Source organism: Thamnophis elegans, chromosome 7 (genome assembly GCF_009769535.1).
Source record: "Thamnophis elegans isolate rThaEle1 chromosome 7, rThaEle1.pri, whole genome shotgun sequence".
In the NCBI taxonomy this organism is placed as follows: domain Eukaryota; kingdom Metazoa; phylum Chordata; class Lepidosauria; order Squamata; family Colubridae; genus Thamnophis; species Thamnophis elegans.
Genome location: NC_045547.1, coordinates 834955 through 855973, shown reverse-complemented (window position 1 = coordinate 855973; position 21019 = coordinate 834955). Strand labels below are relative to the sequence as shown.

The 21019-nt window shown below is 49.8% G+C and overlaps 1 protein-coding gene across 1 annotated transcript; it reads right to left on the bottom strand.

Moving 5' to 3' along the window:
* Positions 1-6573: 6573 nt before the first annotated feature.
* Positions 6574-20226, bottom strand: LOC116511173 (acrosin-like). Its single transcript, XM_032221029.1, has 6 exons — positions 20153-20226; positions 17769-17966; positions 15853-16118; positions 14609-14754; positions 11910-12504; positions 6574-6737 (listed from the first exon to the last, which is right to left on the bottom strand). The coding sequence occupies exons 1-6, from the start codon at positions 20224-20226 to the stop codon at positions 6574-6576; spliced, it is 1443 nt and encodes a 480-aa protein (XP_032076920.1).
* Positions 20227-21019: the final 793 nt, after the last annotated feature.

Genomic DNA, 21019 nt, shown 5'->3' with positions numbered 1-21019 from the left:
GTTGTAAGCTGCTCCATCGCTGGAGGTTTCTAAGAAGAGACAGGACAACCATTTGTTCGAAACCACTTGGCTTTAGTAAAAGTATTCCTTTCACTGCAACAGGTGGAGTTGAGGGTCTTTCTTTCCTTAAGGCCCAAGTTGGGACAAGCCTGACAAATGGCACATGGTTGTGATGGTGAACCTATGACATGTGTGCCACAGGCGGAACGAGGCGTTGCCCTGTGACAGCTCCAGCATGCACGCACACACTGGTGAGCTGATTGTTGGCCTTCCGGGGGGGGGGAAGCCGTTTTCGCCCTCCGGAGCCTGTGGATGGCAAAAAATGGCCCAACGGGCCTACCGGAAGTCCGGAGGCTTCAGTGAGGCTTGAACGCATGCATGCAGGGGGGGGCAGGGGGGTGTTCTGCACACATGCGCGGGAGGGAGGGCATTGCATTATGTGGGGGGGGCACATGCACGCAATCTGTCACGCACACACCCTTTTGGCCCCCGAGCAGAAAGACATTCACCATCACTAGTGTAGGGCCTCCTGTCTGAGCAGGACAGGATTAGAACCGTGGAGAGCTGGCTGGAGAATTCTGGGAGTTGAAGTCCACAAGTCTTAAAGTTGCCAAGTTTGGGAACCACTGGACTAGAAGACCTCCAAGGTCCCTTCCAGCTCTGTTCTTTTGTTACCTGGCAAGTGTCAATGCCTCCTTCCTCATGCCCAGCACAGAGGTTGTTGTAGTGGATTTTCATGTTGTACCAGGCAGTGCTGTTGCAGATGGTTGTGGGGATGAGGTTTACTTTGGCTTCTTGCAGGATATCCGAGGTGTCCTTTGGCTCTGTCGGCAGAAAAGATTTCTTTATTTGTTAACTTTATCTATCACACTTACTTGCCTCCTAATTTGCTGTGAGTCCACTCTAGGCGGCTGACAATAAAAAAAAGGAAGGGAAATGAAAGGCATGTAAACAGAAGCAAAATGATGATGATGATGATGATGATGATGATGATGATGATGATGATGATGATAGGACCATAAAGTAAACAGTGACAAAGGAACAGATGTTCGCCAGAATAAACATCACAGGTGACACTTGCCTACACAATGTCAGCTTGTAAAGCATTTCCATGTCTGTTATCAAGTTGACATTGGAGGAAAGGGGGGAGAGAAATCCACGCATACCTTCGACAAGGGTCGGATCTCAGATTTCTCCAGCAGGCGTGTGAGGCACGAAATTGTACAACCTGCTGCAGCACCTTCTTGGCTAATGTGATTTATGACACAGACTGAGGGGAGGAGAGAAACAGGGGTAAAGTTCAGCCATAATTAAATTGAGGTTAGATCTGTCTCCACACGGGTATTGCCGAGATGTTGTTCCTAATAAATGACTGGATTTCTTTTGAAACTTGACTCGAGGCTCATAAGTTAATCAGGGCATCTTTTGGAAACCTGACAGAGAAACCTATTCCCTCAAGTCACCCTAGAACAGGGGTGTCAAACACAAGGCCACATCTAGCCCATTGGGGGGGGTTAAGATCTGGCCTGCAGGGCCACCCTGGCCCACAGTGCCAGCAAAAACAGAGCATGCATGCAGGGGGTGCTGGGCGTAGTCCCCTGGGGCCCTGTTTTCAGCCTAGGTGGCCTCCTGCTGCCCTCTCCACTGAAAATGGAGCCCAGGGGAGCACGCCCACTCCAGCCACTCCCCCCCCCAGTTTCCCCTCCCCCAGGTCAAACACAACCCTCGTGTAGTCCTCAATGAAATCGAGTTTGACACCTCTGCCTTAGAATCAGCATGTACACACTTTCACACCAAACACACACTCTTTCGTACCCCATTCTCTCTGTAGCTACCTTCACAGCAAATCCCTTGGAATAAATCTCCTCTCCTTACAACGTGTCTGGATTTCATTTTGATTTGCTCCTGCCCCAACCCCGGCTCGAGTTGGAACCCCAAATTATTATTCTGATAAAGGTTCTGGTTGGGGGAAGATCTCAGAGAGAACCGGGCGCCTTCTGGCTGAGATCTTAAGAACATCCGTTTGTGTTTGAACAGCTTTCCAAGATCTCAGGCCTGGAAGGACCAGAAAGTCCCACCAGAGAAAAGGCAGCTTCCCCTGTTGTGTTGTGACAAGAGACTCCTCCTTGATGGACATGTGTTGGCGCACTCACTTGAGACATCTGTCACTCCCCAGCCGCTGATATAGCAGTGGGTCAGCGATGAAATCTCCAAGCCCACGTTCGGCAGGCAGGCAGGTTGGATGTAGTCACTGCAGTTGATGGGGTGGCTCAGCTCCATCAAGGCCACGTCGTTGAAGTGGGTGACGCGGACGTATTGCTGGTGCTCCACCAGGTTCTTGATGGTGCGTTCCTGGACATCCGGGCCTGGCCGAGAGAGCTGAGCGGCACCAAAGACCAGCTTCCAGTGTTCTAGGCGTCTAGAGCAGACAAGGAGAAGGGAGGCTGCGGCCACTGCGTATGGAAAACTGTCGCCCCCCCCCCCCAAAAAAAAGTGGGATTCAACCAAAACTACGAAAGGGGGAGAAGAGGGTGGAGATAGTTCGTGGGCTTCACTACAAGGCGTTGGGAATATTTCAGCTATAAATGAATCAGCTGCAAAAGAAGAAGAAGAAGCAGAATCTGTGTGTCTTTGGCTTCTGGGGAGGTGCGCAGACCATCCGTTTCTCCACTAAGAGTAGATTTGGGTCCGAAAGCCCTACTAACTACTCAACCTCCAGCCCTATTCTTCTGTGCATGTGCAGAGTGTCTGCGATGACATCTGGGCAGGTGGGCGGAGCCCCCCACCAGCACCTGAACCGGGGTAAACCAGCAGAATACCACCTCTGGTGTTGGACTAGAACAGTGTTTCTCAACCTTGGCAACTTGAAGACGTCCGGACTTCAACTCCCAGAATTCCCCAGCCAGCATTCGCTGGCTGGGGAATTCTGGGAGTTGAAGTCCAGACGTCTTCAAGTTGCCAAGGTTGAGAAACACTGGACTAGAAGACCTCAAGGGTCCCTTCTGTTGAAGCCAAGCAGCAGCAGTTTAGAGCTCCAGAGTTGGTGAAATGAGAAAACTACTCAATGGCTGTCCAGTCTCTTCTTAAAAACCTGCAGTGATGGCGCACCACTGGGACTAGAACTCACTGACACCTGGTGATGGGCAGTATTCTAGTATTTGAGGGGCTTCCTCAAAGAAGAGGAGGGGACTTATTTTTCCAAAGCACCGGAGGGTCAGACAACGGATGGAAACTCATCCAGCAACCTGGAACTCAGGAGAAACTTCCTAACAGGGAGGACAATCAACCTGTGGAACGACCTGCCTCCAGGAGTTGTGGGGGCTCCGTCACTGGAGGGTTTCAAGAGGAGACTTGTTTGAAATGGCACAGGGTCTCTTGCTTGAGCAGGAGAGTTGGGGTTAGGCGTGACCCGACAAATGCGCGAACGACAAAAGCGCGCCGACAAAAGCGCGGCGCTAAAACCGCGATGTCAAAAGCGCGCCAACAACAGCGCGCCGACAGAAGCGTGATTTAAGTTAAGGTAAGGTTTAGGGTTAGGTTTAGGGTTAGGTTTAGGGTTAGATTTAGGGTTAGGTTTAGGGTTAGGTTACAGTGCGCTTCTGTCAGAGCGCTTCAGCGCGCATTCGTCGGCACGGTTTTGTCGGCGCGGTTTTGTCACCGCGGTTTAGTCAGGCGCGCTTTTGTCGTTCACGCATTTGTGGTGGAACCGGGGTTAGGGTAGAAGACTCCAAGGTCCCCTCCAGCTCTATTCTGAATTTGAATTTGTCCCAAGGTCACCCAGTTGACTTCCATGCCCAGCTCCCACTTTCTAGCCTGGTGCTTCAACCACTAGACCAAACTGTCACTTCTTTCTCAGGTTGGGGAAAAATGCAATCGTTTTCCTTCGAGAGGTGAGCACGCCAAAGCTGCCTGCAATCTTCTGTCGGAAAACAACTTTAAAAAGACAATGGAAAACTCCCAGCTCACACCTGTTCAGATGCCATGCGTGTAACACACTTAAACACACCTACACACTTAAAGGGTAGTGTAGAATTGCAGGAAACATGCAAAGGAGTGCAGAGAAGAGCAGCAAAGAAGATTAGGGGGCTGGAGGCTAAACTGTGCAATGAACCGTTGCAGGAGCCCAGTTGGTGGCAGAAAGATGGGTCGCCCCCTTAGAGCTGAGGTGGCGCAGTGGTTAGAGTGCTGTACTGCAGGCCACTTCAGCTGACTATTATCTGCAGTTCGGCGGTTCTAATCTCACCGGCTCAGGGTTGACTCAGCCTTCCATCCTTCCGAGGTGGGTGAAATGAGGACCCGGATTGTTGTTGGGGGCGATATGCTGACTCTGTAAACCGCTTAGAGAGGGTTGAAAGCCCTATGAAGCGGGATATAAGTCTAACTGCTATTGCTAACTGCTATTGCTAAAGCTTTATAGGGTTTTTCTGGTGGTTATTCAGATCGTTGCTTTAGTCTGGCAAGATTCCTGCCTATGGGCGAAGAGCAATAAAGAAACTATTCTGAGCAATGCCTGGTGTCATTCTTGATTCCTCGCGCCTGACCGTCTCCTGCAAACTCAGCACAGGAGGCCCTTCCTTCCCCTCACCTTTTGTTGAGGAAGCAGTGGGCGGCTGTGATGACCCAGCGAGAGCTGATGAGGGACCCCCCACAGGTGTGCTTGTAGCCGGACAGGGTGGGCATCTGGATGCTGACAATCCAAGGCCATGTTCCTGGGAGCGTATCGACGCCACCCACGATCCGCAGGCTGCTACTGTGGCTGGAGGCCAAAGGACGGCGGCCACAGATATCCCTAGGGAAGAGAGAGGCGTTGGTTAGACGAGGGGCAAGAATGTCTGTGGGGCAAGGGCCAAAAGGGTCAAGGTAGAATAACAGAGTTGGGAGGGGCCTTGGGGGCCTTCTAGTCCAACCCCCTGCTCAAGCAATGGACCCCATGCCATTTCAGACAAATGGCTGTCCAATCGCTTCTTTAAAACGTCCAGTGATGGAGCAACCAGAACTCCTGGAGACAAAATCTGTACCACTGGTTAATTGCTCTCGTTGTCAGGAAATCCCTCCTGAGTTCCATTTTGCTTCTCTCCTTGGTTAGCTTCCATCCGTCGCTTCTCCTCCTGCCTTCAGGGGCTCTGGAGAAGCCCCTTAGATATTGGGACACCCTATCATACCATGTGATCAAGGCACCATTAATGCAACAGAGGCCCAGGGTGGCAAGGAGACAGACGAAGGAGGTGTAAAGCAATGTGTGGCATCAGTGTTCCATCTCTCAGGCTGGGGGGGTCAAACACTACACCCCTCAGACAGGGTCCACAACTTGGGAGTCCTCCTGGACCCACAGCTGACTTTTGACCACCATTTGTCAGCTGTGACCAGGGGGGCATTTGCCCAGGTTCGCCTGGTGCACCAGTTGCGGCCCTACCTGAACCGGGAGGCCCTCACAACAGTCACTCGTGCCCTTGTGACCTCTAGGCTGGAGTACTGCAATGTGCTCTACATGGGGCTGCCCTTGAGGAGTATCCGGCGACTTCAGCTAGTCCAGAACGCGGCCGCGCGAGCGATTGTGGGTGCACCTCGGTTCGCCCACATAACACCTATCCTCCGCGAGCTGCGCTGGCTACCTGTTGATCTCCGGGTGCGCTTCAAGGTGCTACTTGTCACCCATAAAGCCCTTCATGGTAGTGGATCTGGGTACTTGAGAGACCGCCTACTGCCAATTACCTCCACGCGACCAATTAGATCGCATAGATTAGGCCTCCTCCGAGTCCCATCTGCCAGTCAGTGTCGACTGGCAACCACGCGGAGGAGAGCCTTCTCAGTAGTAGCTCCGACCCTTTGGAACGATCTCCTCGTGGAGATTCGTACCCTCACCACCCTCCAGACCTTCCGCACAGCCCTTAAAATCTGGCTATCCCGTCAGGCCTGGGGCTAAAGATTGTAACCCACCCGAATGGTATGAATGTTGCGCTTTTAATTATGTATTGTTCTCATGTGTTAAATGTTTGTTTCCCTCCCCCCTTGAGTTGTAAGCCACCCTGAGTCCCCCCAGGGAAAAGGGCGGCATATAAATAAATTTTCATAACTCATAACTCATCATCCTACAGAGTCATGCTCGTGGACAGCCACATGGGAATCAAGCAGTTTGAAACCCTGGGAGGAGAAATCTGCAATCGGGGAAAAGTAGCACACCCAAAATCAAAGCACAATCACGCAACAAATGGAAGCTGCTTCGTGAATGGAGTCTTAGAAGGCTGACACTCCCGGCCAGGAGGTTACTAGACAAACTTAGTGTCAGGTTTCCGAAAGATGCCCTATTTGATTCATGAGCCTCGAGCCAAGTTTTAAAAGAAAACCAGTCATTTATTTGGGGCACCGTTTCCTCAATACCACATTGCAGTCAGATCTAAACCTCATTTGAATTATGGCTGAACTTTACCTCTGTTCCTTCCCTCCCTTCAGTCTGTGTCATAAATCACATTCTCCAATGTGGTGCACCCCTCCCAAGCCTGCTGTAGTAATCTGAGATCCGACTCTAGGTATGCGTGGAATGCACTCCCCCCCCCTTTCCTCACCATGGCAACTTTATGAGTGACACTTAGCATGTTGTCCCAATGCCTCCATTTGGTCTGTTGTCAATTCAATCATGCTCATCAGCTGAGCATCCTCACAGTTTGCTCCGAGTGCTGGGGATGGAATGGATGCTGCCTTGAAACCCAACAGGAAGGGGTAGACATCAATCTTTCCACCTCAGGAACCCAAAAAGCAAAGGAAGACCAGGAACTGGAGGCTAAAACATATCATGAATGGTTGCTGGGACTGGGATAGGTCTGGTCTGATGAAAAGAAGGACTGGGGTGACATGATAGCAATGTTCCATTATGTGAGGGGTTGCCACAGAGAAGAGGGAGTCAAGCTATTCTCCAAGGCACCTGAGGGCAGGACAAGAAGCAATGGGTGGAAACTAATCAAGGGGAGAAGCAACTTAGAACTGAGGAGGAATTTCCTGACAGTGAGGACAATCAGTGGAACAGAAGTTGCCTCCAGAAGTTGTGAATGCTCCAACACTGGAAGATTTTAAGAAGGGATTGGAGAGCCCTGTGTTTGGAGTAGGGGAGGGTTTCCTGCTGAAGCAAGGGGTTGGATTAAGAGACCTCCAAGGTCCACACCAACTCTGTTATTCTATTCTCACCTATTCTTCAAAGGCAGCAATTTACCCTTACAAAAGAAGAGGGCAGCTCCAACTCCAAGCTCCCAGAGAAGCCGCGTGGCCTTCATCCACCCGAGAGCAGTGGCGGATGGGGGAAGTGCTGAGAGGCAGCCAGGGCTCCTCCCTCCCTGCTTATGGCCACGCTAGTCCTGTGTAGGTTCCAAGGAAGGGAAGGGGAGGGAGACTGCAGCCACCCGCCTTCCATGCATCGGATGTGAAGGAGGCCTGGAGGTCCCAGGGTTTCCTCTGCGGGGCCAAGCGCTTCCGGCGATGGGTCTGGAGACCTCCAGCGGGCCTGCTGAGGAGCATCACAACCACTTCCTCTGAGCAACCCCTGGATTTGACCCAACTCACCCACATCTGTTATCGGACGCATGTGTGGACCATAACAGGAAAAGGGCCAAAATATGAAGAGGCAACTGCTTCATCCTACATGTCTCAAGAAGGGCTCAGTTCCATCTTGGGCTGACGACATTCCTCGTGACGTCACAAACCATAGACCGCTTGCCTTCCTCCAATCAGCACGCAGCCAGTATGACGTCACACCAGTTCTCTGCTCCCTTTCCAGCGGAGAGCCTCGGCGGAAGTTCTCCAAGGGGCTGGGCTGGCGCCTGGTTGCTTAGCAACTGAGGTTGACAGGCAGTAGGCGGCCTCGTTGGATTTTCCTGCCACCGATGATCTGTTGGCCAGAGTGATATTTTCAGTAAGATTCCAAACTCACGTCATGAATCAACAAGAGAAGGTACCACTCCTCTTAAGAGGCGGCAGTGGGTGGATAGTGACCACTTAGGCTCAGGACTCTTCAACCTCTTCGTTAATGACTTAGATGAGGGGATAGAAGGGGAACTCATCAAGTCTGCAGATGCCCCTAAGCTGGCAGGAACAGCCGACACCCCGGAAGACAAGCTCAGGATCCGGAAAGATCTTGACAGGCCTGAACAATTGGTCCCATCCAACACGATGCAATTGAAGGTGGAGAAAAGTCAGGTTCTGCCCTGAAGCAGGGAAAGCCAAGGGCACAAGTACAGTTACGTGACCCCTGGCTCAGGAACAGGAACTGCAAGGGGGGACCTTGGAGTCCCAGTGGACGATCCCTTCAACGGGAGCCAGGCAAAAAAGCTGACACAATCCTTGGTTGTATAAACAGAGGCACAGAATCAAAACCACGTCTCAGCGCCGCTTGATAGAGCCTTAGTAAGGCCACCCCTGGGAGGCTGAATCCCGTCTTGCCCATTGCAAAAAAAGACGATCTTGAGACTTTGGAAAAAGGGCAGAGAGGAGCAACAAAGATGGTTAAAGGCCTGGAGATAAAAATATATGAAGAACCGTTGCAGAATTTAGGGTTGGCCAGTCTAAAGAAAAGAAGGACTAGGAGTGACATGAGAGCAGGGTTCTGATATTTAAGGGGCTGCCAGAAAAGAGGGAGGGGTCAACCTTAATTCTTAATTAATTGCTTTATTTGTATGCCGCCCTTTTCCCTGAAAGGGACTCAGGGCGGCTCACAACTCAAGGGAGGGGAAAAACAGACAAGTTACAAAACATAAAGACCATACACAATTAAAAAGCACAACAATCATACCATTCGAAGTGGGGCTGCAAGTCTTTAGCCCCAGGCCTGTCAGAACAGCCAGGTTTTAAGGGCTTTGCGGAAGGCCTGGAGGGTGGTGAGGGTTCGAATCTCCACGGGGAGCTCGTTCCAGAGGGTCGGAGCAGCCACAGAGAAGGCTCTCCTCTGGGTAGTTGCCAGTCGGCATTGGCCAGCAGATGGAATTCGGAGGAGGCCTAATCTGTGGGATCTTATTGGTCTAGTGGAGGTAATTGGCAGTAGGAACCTACTCTCCAAAGCACCAGAAGGCAAGACAGGAAGCAATGGATGGAAACCAATCAAGGAGAGGAGCAACCAGGAATTAAGGAGAAACTTCCTAACAGTGAGAACAATAAATCAGTGGAACAGTTTCTCTCCAGATGTTGTAGGTGCTCCATCACTGGAGTCTTTTGAGAAGAGACTGGAAAAGCCATTTGTCTGAAATAGTACAGGGTCTCCCGCTTGAGCAGAGGGCTGGACTAGAAGACCTCCAAGGTCCCTTCCATTCTGTTATTTTGTGTAATAAGCCTATGAGGTGGATTGGGCTGGGAAAGAGGGACCGGCCCAAGTCAGCCAGTGGCTTCTGTGCGTGAAGCCTTGAATGTAGATTTCGCGCTGGTCCAAGCCCTTTGACCCCTCTAGGGAAACTGGCTGTTCTAGCCACGGGAGGGGAATGTTCATCTATGATTCTCAGAGTAACTTAGACTCCCGAGAGTTTCCCATTTGGTCCAGGCCAATTGTCAGCTAGCTCGAATGGCCCAGCTTTCTCCCAGGCTAGCAGCAATTCACTTTCGGAGAAGACACCATGCTGGTTCCTTCTTAGATTCCCCATTTGTCTTTCTCAGTGGAATTGTGGTGGACTGGGCCTTTGTAAGCAGAATTTCCCAAGCTTCTTGTCTTGTTTTCCCCGCTAAGTTTTTCATCCATGGAATTCATCCCAAGTTCTCTCTAAGTTTGTCGAAATCAGCTCCTTTAAGATCCTCTAAGATGCTGCCTCGATTATATTATGTTGGTTTGTGTCTGCATTATATTGAATTCCAACTTTCCTGCAACTTCAACCCCCTTTATCCTTTCCTCTCTGATATGAGAATTAAGTCCCGTGTAGCTGGCCTTCGAGTTCCCTCCTCTCCCTTTTGGATGACAAAATTGTCAGCTAGGCTCATCCTGAACTCATCTCTTTCAAACTTCCACTTGACGCAGAGTTTGTCTCCCAGCTGATGTCAAGAATAATTAAAATCCCCCATTACTTCTGTGGTGCGTTTCCTACATATAGATGGGAAAAGTTCACCTCTTTCTTCTGCTTGGTTGGGTGGCCTGTAATACCCACCCATGGCCATGTTATTCTCTGACACTGCCCCAGTGCATCCTTTGACACAACCAGTGGTCTCTGCCCAACTTTTAGGACCAGAAAAAGATAAAGCATTTGCCACCAACACAAGCAAACGCCATGCAAAAGGAGGAGAGGAGAAAAGGAAGAGGAGGGGAGGAAGAAAGAGGCAAGGGAGAGAAAGAGAAGGACAGGGGGGAGGAAGGGGGAGAGGAAGAGCAGGAGTAAGGGAGAGGTAAGGGAAGAAGGAAGGGGAAGGAGAGGAGGGAAGGAAGAGGTGAGGAGGAGGATGGAAGGGAGAGAAAGAGAAGGAGAGAGGGGAGGAAGGGGGAGAGGAAGAGCAGGAGTAGGGGAGAGGTAAGGGAAGAAGGAAGGGGAAGGAGAGGAGGGAAGGAAGGAAGGAAGAGGTAAGGAGGAGGATGGAAGGGAGAGAAAGAGAAGGAGAGGAGGGAAGGAAGAGGTGAGGAGGAGGATGGAAGGGAGAGAAAGAGAAGGAGAGGAGGGAAGGAAGAGGTGAGGAGGAGGATGGAAGGGAGAGAAAGAGAAGGAGAGGAGGGAAGGAAGGAAGAGGTAAGGAGGAGGATGAAAGGGAGAGAAAGAGAAGGACAGAGGGGAGGAAGGGGGAGAGGAAGAGCAGGAGTAGGGGAGAGGTAAGGGAAGAAGGAAGGGGAAGGAGAGGAGGGAAGGAAGGAAGGAAGAGGTAAGGAGGAGGATGGAAGGGAGAGAAAGAGAAGGAGAGGAGGGAAGGAAGAGGTGAGGAGGAGGATGGAAGGGAGAGAAAGAGAAGGAGAGGAGGGAAGGAAGAGGTGAGGAGGAGGATGGAAGGGAGAGAAAGAGAAGGAGAGGAGGGAAGGAAGGAAGAGGTGAGGAGGATGAAAGGGAGAGAAAGAGAAGGACAGAGGGGAGGAAGGGGGAGAGGAAGAGCAGGAGTAGGGGAGAGGTAAGGGAAGAAGGAAGGGGAAGGAGAGGAGGGAAGGAAGGAGAGAAGGGAGGGAGGGGGAAAAGAAAGGGAAAAGAAGGTGATGTTAAAACAGGGGGGTGGGATGGGCACGCCCTAAAAAGTTGGCTTTCCCAGCAAGCCAGCCTGGCCTGAACAAAACAAATCAAAGTATTGATTACTGTTAATTTTAATTTGAATTCTTTTTAAAAAATGTGTCATTGTTAATTTTAATTGGGTTTGGGATATTCTATTTAATTTCTTTTTAATTTTTGTAGTATGTGTTTCTTTTAATGTTGTACGCCGCCCGGAGTCCTTGGGAGAAGGGCGGCATATAAATCGAATAAACCTCAAACCTCAACCTATATTATAACCTTTTAAATGGAAGAACAAATGTATGGCAAATGTAAAGAAGAGGAAGAACTGTGTGAATGTAGACCATAATTGTACGTAAGAGAATTAAAAAGAACCTTTTCAAGGAAAAAAAGTAATGCAAGCCTTCTACATTTATACAAAGGTTTATTTGAAGGACGGGCATTTTCATCATTCTGTTACCTTCATTGGATCCTTTGAAAAGTTCCATTGCACAGAAGGCTTCATCTGCGTAAGGGAAGACCCCCACCCCCCGTTAAGCAAATAAAGTGGGCCACTGACCAACAACCGTTGGGGCTGGGTTCAAGAACGGGGGCGTTTGTAAGGCCAACGGTTCATCCAGTTTAAATCCCCACTGTTGCCATAGAAGGCCCCGTATGTAATAGTCTTGTGCTTCCTTTTGGTCTTGCGAGGTGGAGCTTTGGTGGTGGTGGTGGTGGTGGTGGTGGTGGTGGTAGTGGTGGTGGTAGTGGTGGTGGATGCTGTACTACTTTCAGTGGTGGCTTCTGTGGCTTCTTCAGTGGTGGCTTCAATGACTTCTTCCGTGGTGGCTTCCGTGGAGGCTTCAACGATTTCTTCAGTGGTGTCTTCGGGGATGGCTTCTGTGGTGGCCGTGGAGATGGTTTCCGTGGTAGTAGCAGTGGTTGTTGAAGTGGTCACCAAAGAACGAGGAGTAGTTTCGGTTTGTAAGCGAGGCCACGGATTCTGCAGAGTTGTGGTGGTTGGGAGGGACGTTGTCTCTGTTTTGGACGTTGGCTGGGTTTGGACGGGTATTTCTAGCTTCCTTGGAGCTTCTTCGGGTGGAGGTGGGCTTGTTTCTTCTGTGGACGTCGTGGGTTTAGGTGTGGATGGACTGGATGTGGCTGATGATGTTGTCTCTGGGAGCACCTGTGGCACAGGGGTGAGCTTCTCCTGCGTGGTCTTTTCTTTTGTGTAGCCTAGGATCCAGTCATAGAAGTTCTGGGTAGAAGTGTAGACCCCAGGTTTCTGGGCCCTGGCACAGCCCAGTCCCCAGGCAGTCACTCCCACAATCCAGTAGCGTTCGGACCGGTTTTCCCTACACATCAGAGGCCCTCCGCTGTCACCCTACGGTAGGAAGAAAGAGGAGCAGTGAAGAGGGTAACTAGGAAGAGAAGGGAACTTGCTGGTGTGTTGGAAAGAGATGCAATAGAATGCAGAACATGGAATAACCAAGTTGGAAGGGACCTTGGAGGTCTTCTAGTCCAACCCCCTGCTGGAGACCCCGTAGTATTTCAGATAGATGACCATCCAAACTCTTTTTGAAAGCCTCCAGTGATGGAGCACCCACAAGATCTGGAGGGAAGTCATTCCATTGGTTGATTGGCCCTGTGTATGTGGCCAATCAATCAATATAGCTTTGTATAAGCCATAAATCAGGAGAATCTCCTGAAGACCATCTTATTTACCGGTGGAAGAGGATATTTGTAGCCCAGGATCCAACTGGTAGTCATGTCTTTGCACTATTTGTAAGCTACCCCCCAACAGTTATAACTCTGGATGACCAACAAGGCAGAACATGAAAATCATACAGCGTGTGGTTTTTGATAACATTGTCATAAACATTAAAACAAAACCTCGAAATGAAAAATGTTTTACTCATGCTTTAACTGAAGGAGTTAAATGATAACACAATCATGCTGTGAAATAGATTAACAATGATACAATGAAAAACTGATATATCTATGAATGGAATACTTTCGAATTTTTTTGCTTTAAAAAGGATAAGGATAACATTGATTGTATGTATACTTGATGGAGGATTGGTGATATAATGTATAACCTTAAGAACATATTACAATGATATCTTGTTGTTGATAAATAATTTTAATAAGGGAATAATTAAAAAATTGGTATATATATACGTAGCGACCACTTAGAATATTTTGTTGAAAAATGAAGGAATAAGATTTCCGTTTGAAGATATGAGGTACAAGGATAACAATGAACATAAGCATATCTGATAGTTGATTGGTGGAATTATGTATAATGGAAAATTGTGATATATAAATATAAATGGTCGGTAAAAAAAATATTTTCTTTCATGGGGATAATATAAAGGTATATTGTTATTAAATAGATAATCAAGAATGATTATGATTTATTGGGGAAAAAAATAATACTAATTGTAACTGAACACATACTATACAATGAAAGTGAGTGTTAAGAGCCGAGGTGGCGCAGTGGTTAAATGCAGCACTGCAGGCTACTTCAGCTGACTGCAGTTCTGCAGTTCGGCTGTTCAAATCCCACCAGGCTCAAGGTTGACTCAGCCTTCCATCCTTCCGAGGTGGGTGAAATGAGGACCCGGATTATTGTTGGGGGCGATATGCTGACTCTGTAAACCGCTTAGAGAGGGCTGAAAGCCCTATGAAGCGGTATATAAGTCCAACTGCTATTGCTCTTCCTTCCTTCCTTCCCTCCTCCCTCCCTTCTTTCCTCCTTCCCTCAGCCTTCCATCCTTCCGAGGTGGGTGAAATGAGGACCCGGATTGTTGTTGGGGGCGATATGCTGACTCTGTAAACCGCTTAGAGAGGGCTGAAAGCCCTATGAAGTGCTATATAAGTCTAACTGCTATTGCTATCTATCTATCATCTATCTATTTATCTATCTATCTATCTATCTATCTATCATCTATCTATCTATCTATCTATCTATCTATCTATCTATCTATCTATCTATCTATCTATCTTATCTATTATCTATCCATCCAAGGCTCAGGGTTGACTCAGCCTTCCATCCTTCCGAGGTGGGTGAAATGAGGACCCGGATTGTTGTTGGGGGCGATATGCTGACTCTCTAAACCGCTTAGAGAGGGCTGAAAGCCCTATGAAGCGGTATATAAGTCTAACTGCTATTAGTTATACTAGATGAAAGATCTGAGATGGTAAATGTTATTCGAGAATATGGATGTTAAAACACCTGTAACCAAACGACATGTTGTATGTGATGATGCTTGTGTGTGTGTGTGTGTGTGTGTGTGTGTGTGTATGTTTTGTTCTTTTTCTGTTTTTTTTTATTGTTGTCTGTATGTATTGTTTGTGTAATAAAAATAAAAATTTATTTAAAAAGAAAAACAAAATTTCCCACGTCTAAGATGAACAGTCGGAATCAACCAACCAGAGGAACGGTGCAGAATGGGTGGGGGGGGGGGTGGGACCTGCTCACACACCTGGCAAGTGTCAATGCCTCCGCCTTCGAATCCGGCACACAGGTTGCTGGTGGAGATGCTCCCGTAATACCAGTTGCTGCTGTTGCACTTCTCTGTGGCGATGAGGTCCACCTTGGCCTCCTTCAAGACATCTGATGGCGCCTTGTCTGCAGAGGAAGAGAGAGTTGCTGAGTTTCTCCACCCAGATTTCTTTGCTGATGGAAAAGGATGTTTGTAGGTCAGGGCTCAACATTGGGGGTCCCTGGTGCTCTGTGAGATGTTTTATGGCCCACCTAAAGAGCATTCTCAGTGCTTGAAGGGAGGGGAAGCAGGAGGAGGAGGAGGAGGAGGAGGAGGAGGAGGAGGAAGAGGAGGAGGAGGAGGAGGAGGAGGAGGAAGACTGTAGGGCCTTTGGTGCTCTCTCACTTGTGGTTTTCTTGCAGATGTTTCATGGCCCAACTAGATAATATCATCAGTGCCACAGGGGAGTATTTAAGCCAGTGTTTCTCAACCTTGGCAACTTGAAGATGTCCGGACTTCAACTCCCAGAATTCCCCAGCCAGCGAATGCTGGCTGGGGAATTCTGGTAGTTGAAGTCCGGGCATCTTCAAGTTGCCAAGGTTGAGAAACACTGATTTAAACAAAGAGCAAAACCACTTCCTTCCAGCACTGATGATGTTCCTTAGTGGGGTAGTGAAATGTCAGCAAGAAAACCACCAAGCTCAGAGACCATCAAAGACCCCACATTCCTTTGCATTGAACTGCCTTCTTAGCAATAGCAATAGCAGTTAGACCTATATACCGCTTCATAGGGCTTTCAGCCCTCTCTAAGCGGTTTACAGAGTCAGCATATTGCCCCCAACAACAATCCGGGTCCTCATTTCACCCACCTCGGAAGGATGGAAGGCTGAGTCAACCCTGAGCCGGTGAGATTTCAACCGCTGAACTGCAGAACTAGCAGTCAGCTGAAGTGGCCTGCAGTGCTGCACTCTAACCACTGCGCCACCTCGGCTCTTCTTCTTCTCCTCCTTTCCCTTTATTATTTAAGCTGTTTCCAGGTCCCACTGCCAATAATCAGCGGGCCTTCCCCCCTGCCTGTTCACTGGGGTAGTGATGTTCACTGGGGCAGTTATCTCTCATGGGCACATCCGTTGGCAGGAAGCCCCGTGGTGAAATCCTCCTACAGTCACTCCAGCAATTGCGTAGCCAATCCGAGCTCTTCCCATGGCGCAGGGTCTGGTTTTTTGTGCCTGGCAGACTCTCACCTTTCTCCCGCGTATAGCCCCACCCAGCAATGTAGCAATGGACCATGCTGGAGACGTCCACCGAGCCGTCCGGCAAGCAGGCGGGCTGGATGTAGTCGTTGCACTTCACGGGGTCATCCAACTCCACCAGGGCAATGTCGTTGATCTGCTGGCGAGGCTGATAGTTCTCGTGCTGTACCACCCTCTTGGGGAAGCGGACTTCTGCGTCGGGACCCGGGTGGGATAATTTGGTCGTGCCCAACACCAGTTCCCAATTGGTCAGGTGCCTGGTGGGAGAGAGAAGAGTACAGAAGCTTCACGGGTTCCTGTCCCACCGGGACTCTGCCGTCTACATCGCCATAAACCGCACAAAGCAGGAAGCCATCCCAAGAAAGCCCTCCGGGTGGGAGGAGAGCAGGCGTCTTCAAGCAGCCTCAAAATAAGGACCCCCGCCAGTGGCTGGAGATCAGGGAGAAACCGAGGAGAGGAGCAACCTAGAACTAGGGAGAAATTTCCCCAGAGAACAATTGGTCAGTGGAACAGATGGGCTCGGGGGTTGTGAGTGCTCCAACACGGGAGGTTTTTAAGAAGAGGCTGGACATGAAATTGGATATAAATTGTAAACAGTGATTAAGAAAGGAGGCCTAGAAACTTTGTTATTAAATATAATCAATTTTTTATTTAGAACATCTCATAAAGATGTAGTGTTACCGGATGATAATGGAAACAGTTAACAGAATGCCATTATGTGGTTTTTCTTTAAATTTTGGAATATTTTATATAAAGGGACGTAAGACCAATTATAGTCAAATGAAGGTTGAGGTATGATGAAAGGTATATGTGTGTGTTGGATTTTAAGGTATTATGCTTGTACATATATACTGCTATTTTTTCTTTTTTATGTATATTGAAATGGAATTATAAATACCATCAACACAAAAGGGAGTTTGCTCCAAAGCTGAAATACACCAAGTGAATGAGAGGAAGAGTGGGAAGCAGAGGAGAGAAGAAAGATAGGAAGAGAGGGATAGGAGAGAGGGTGAAGGGGGAAGATGAGGTGTATAAGGAGGAGTGGTAAGGGGAGAGAGGAGAAGGAGAAAGGAAGGGGAAGTAGAGTAGAAAATGATGATGGAGGGAAGAAAGGATGTAGAAGAGTGGGAAGCAGAGGAGAGAAGAAAGATAGGAAGAGAGGGATAGGAGAGAGCGTGAAGGGGGAAGACGAGGTGTATAAGGAGGAGTGGAAAGGGGAGAGAGGAGAAGGAGAAAGGAAGGGGAAGTAGAGTAGAAAATGATGGAGGGAGGACAGGATGTAGAAGAGTTGGAAGCAGAGGAGAGAAGAAAGATAGGAAGAGAGGGATAGGAGAGAGGGGGAAGGGGGAAGTTGAGGTGTATAAGGAGGAGTGGTAAGGGGAGAGAGGAGAAGGAGAAAGGAAGGGGAAGTAGAGTAGAAAAGGATGATGGGGGGAAGACAGGATGTAGAAAGGGGGAGGAGAGAGGGGGAAGAAAGTGTTGGATAAGGTATAAATATGGTGTATGGAGAGCAGAAGAGCCAATAACTGGGTTTTTCTTTTTTTTTTTCTTTGGTAGTTGATGGTAAGATGAATTGATGTAAGTACTTAATAATACAACATGATATTGACTATGTAATAGTATACATGTGATTATATGCTATGAAAATGGAAAATAAAAAAATTTCTATCGAAAAAAAAGAAAATAATGGTGCACTTCAGGCAGCGTTCGGTCTTAACTGGTGGCAAAAAGGCTACACACGCAGCCCCTGAATTGCCCATTTCCTCCCTTACGCTCAAGAACTACGGAGGCAGCCATGAGACGACTTGTCTTATGGGCCCACATGACATTCCTGCAAAACAGCCACCGCTTTCCCGCAGACCCCCTGAGCTACGCACCTGGCCCCTCCCTCCCCTGCTTTCACTCACCTGATGTCTCTGAAGCAGTGGGCTGCCGTGAGGATCCACCTGGAGCCGACGAGCGACCCTCCGCAGGTGTGCTGGTAGCCAGACTTGAACGGGGTCCGGATGCTGACCATCCAGGGCCAGGTGCCGGGCATGGTGTCGATGCCCCCCACAACGGGGAGGGAGTGGCCAGGTGCCAAGGGGCGCCTGCCGCAAAGACCTCTGGAAACAGCAAGAGCAAGAAGACCTTGGGACCTCCTGGTAGCCTTAGCAGGCAATCCTCCACTTATGACAGGGTGCTTAGTGACCGACAGTCTCCAGAGCTACTTCCAACCCAGTGCCATAAGTTCCAATGGCCATTCCTCCCCCAAGAACACGTGTCCCAGAGGGGATTTTCCAAGACCGTGGTTTGAAAGAGGAGTCACAGAGGCCGTCTACGCTAGGGTAGAACATCCCTCTCTCAACAGAAGGGGAGTGGGAGATGCAATACCACCTATCTGCTGTTTACAACACAGTCCTTTCAGCCGTTTCCAGAAGGTTCCACACCCATTTTCATTCTGGTTCAGGCGACCCTGAGGGCACAGATGAACCCTCAAGTGGCCTCAAGGACTCTCAGGGAGAGTACAAACGACCAGATGGCTGCAAGGAATAAAAAGCCTTCCTTTCTCCACCATTCAGTCAGAACGGAAGAAGCTTCTTGGGTGAGAAGCGACACCTCTTCAAGGAAAAACGAGGAAGTCCAGTTGCCTTTTGAAAAAGCACCTTTGGGACTCCTGTGAACAGGTGATGGCATTTGGGGTATTTCACACCCATTCCTTGTCTTTTGGGGTACACTGAGAGCATCTGCACCAAAGACAAATTCCTTGTGTGTCCAATCACACTTGGCCAATAAAGAACTCTATTCTATTCAGTTCGGTTTGGTTCTGCTCTACTCTACTCTACTCTACTCTACTCTACTCTACTCTACTCTACTCTATTCTATTTGCATTTATAGTTACATGTGGTATCCCATTGTCACATGACCATGATTTTTGCAATTATTTTTCCAGAAACCAGTTTCCTCCCAGTTCCCAGCAAAGGACAATTGTTGGATATAATGGGTTCTCTTGAACAGCTTCGTGGCTTGAAGGACCCCCATCGTTGGGAGCAACTAGCTTGGGGAGGAGGGAAGGTGGTGATGAAGGAGCAATGATTGCTCTACAGAGGGCGCTCTTCCAAAAGCCATTCCCTTGCTGAGCTGCTGCAAACCCACCACTAGGTGGCAGAGGAGTGCAATGCACCAGTTGGCTGGTGGATTTACCTTACTCATAAATCCTCTATCTCTGCATCAATGTATGTGTGTGTCTGTGTGTCTTTGTGTGTGTGAACACACATTGTTGCTCCCTTCAAATCAAGGAGCTTTCAGCTCTTCCTCAATGTCATTGGAATAAAAGGATTGGAAAGGGACCTCGGAGGTCTTCTAGTCCAACCCCCTGCTCAAGCGGGAGACCCTATCCCAATCTCGACACGGGGCCGTCCTGTGGCTTCTTAAAAGCCTCCAGGGATGGGACCTCCAGGGTGCTTCAGGACCATGGATACAGAGGAGGATCTTGGTGGACAAGAGGGAAGAGGAGGAAACGTGGATGGAGGAAGAAGACCCCCCCCCTTTTGCTCTGCAGCTTCTGATTTGACGAGGGGGAGCTTCACTTCCCCCTCTGGGCAGGTTGGAGAAGATCCACCTGTCGGGCCATGCTGGAAGCCTCCTGGGCTCATCCCAGCCTTGGGCTGATGCTCTGCATCTTATTCCACAGCCCACACTATGGGGCTTGGCCTGCCCCTCTTTGCCCCACCACAAAATCTGGGTGTCAGGCCTGCAGCCGGTTCCTTCTGGGATCTTTGCCCTGCCGCACTCAAATTCTTTTCTACTCTGCTGTTTCATTAGTGGGGAATTGGGAGGGGAAATAGCGAGGAGTAGAATGTGACGTTGTCAAAACAAAATTCCTTTCTAGAAAGCCAAGGTTATCTTTTGTCTCTGCACCTGGCCGGAACTGGATGGAAGGAAGCTGCCAGCGTGGCAGTGGGAGATTGGACCATGGGGTGGACTTGTGGGGGGGGGAGGCTCTTGAACTTCCAACTGGGTGGGGAAAACCGGGAAGCCTTCAGATTTGGGTTTCCCCAGATGTGCCAACATGGCTCTCTTGATCAATTGGGACTTTGAGGAATCCTCTGCCTGGAACTCTGATTCCCTTTTGGGTGTTATTTGGAATCTGATTGGGCCTTTTCTTGACCGACTGGTGGCGGCTGAGGAGCCCGGCTGCCAATGGACCTCCAAGTGGGCAGGGCTTCTGCCTTGGGACCTGTGGAACTGCCAGCCGTCTCCCCCTCCCCCTCTGCAGAAACTTGCAGGGACCCCAACCCTCTCCTCCTACTTGCAGTTGTCCTCCTGGGCCTGCACCATCCAGAGTGTGACGAGGGCCAGAAGGCAGAGGAGCAGCCTCCTCATCCTCCAGGTCTCTGGGCCTTGACATCATAGAATGTGGGGGCTGTGTGACATCAGGCGGAGCCCCCTGCGGTTCCTAACATTCTCTGTGGAATGTGGGAGCCAGGGAGGCCGGGCGGCTGCGTGGAGGCCTTCAAGGCTGGGCAGGAGAGCCGCTGAGCAGGCCAGGGGCACATCCGAGCACATGGGAGACCTTCAGCCGGGCTTCACCACACGCCGAGGCACGGTTGAAGGAAAAGGCCTGGAAAGCGGCGCTGTGTTTATGCTCAGTGCTCTCTGAGCTGCCTTGTTTTCGTGCAGACGTTTCACGACCCAACTAGGCAACCTCCTCAGTGCTAGAAGGGGAGGGGGAGGAGGAGGCTGTTCTCACCATCCTCTAGTACGGGGCCCTCAACTCCTGGGCCATGGGCCACTGCCGGCCCGTCACATATTCGCAGTTGCACTGGGTGTACACTGGGACGTGCATGCACATGTGCGGTTCAACTTGCACGAGCAGCGTATTGGCGCATGTGCACACCCATGTGCATCTCAGCATGCAGAGGTTGGGCTGCACGCGCATATGCATGCAAACCAGCCCGATGCTCATGCTAGTTGAGCTGCAGGTGCATGCCAGCCTGACACTCGGCGCAGCCCGGTTCCCCTCTCCCGCCCTCCGTCAGGTAGCCAAGCTGGGGGTCGCAGCTATCAGCTTTCAGGGTGTCCAGCCCCCGCAGGTTCATTGTCTCCCCAACACAATCGCTTTCTCCAGTGAATTCCCCCGCCTGGCGTGGCCAAAGCAACGGAGGCCCAGGGCTGT

Excerpts from the sequence above, each read along its gene's own strand:
- LOC116511173 (XM_032221029.1), bottom strand. The coding sequence starts at position 20,226 with ATGAGGAGGCTGCTCCTCTGCCTTCTGGCCCTCGTCACACTCTGGATG. Across the intron at positions 16,119-17,768 it reads CACTGCTTCAGAGACATCAG|GCACCTGACCAATTGGGAAC; the intron begins GTGAGTGAAAGC and ends CTCTCCCACCAG. Across the intron at positions 12,505-14,608 it reads GAGGCATTGACACTTGCCAG|GGTGACAGCGGAGGGCCTCT; the intron begins GTGTGTGAGCAG and ends TTCCTACCGTAG.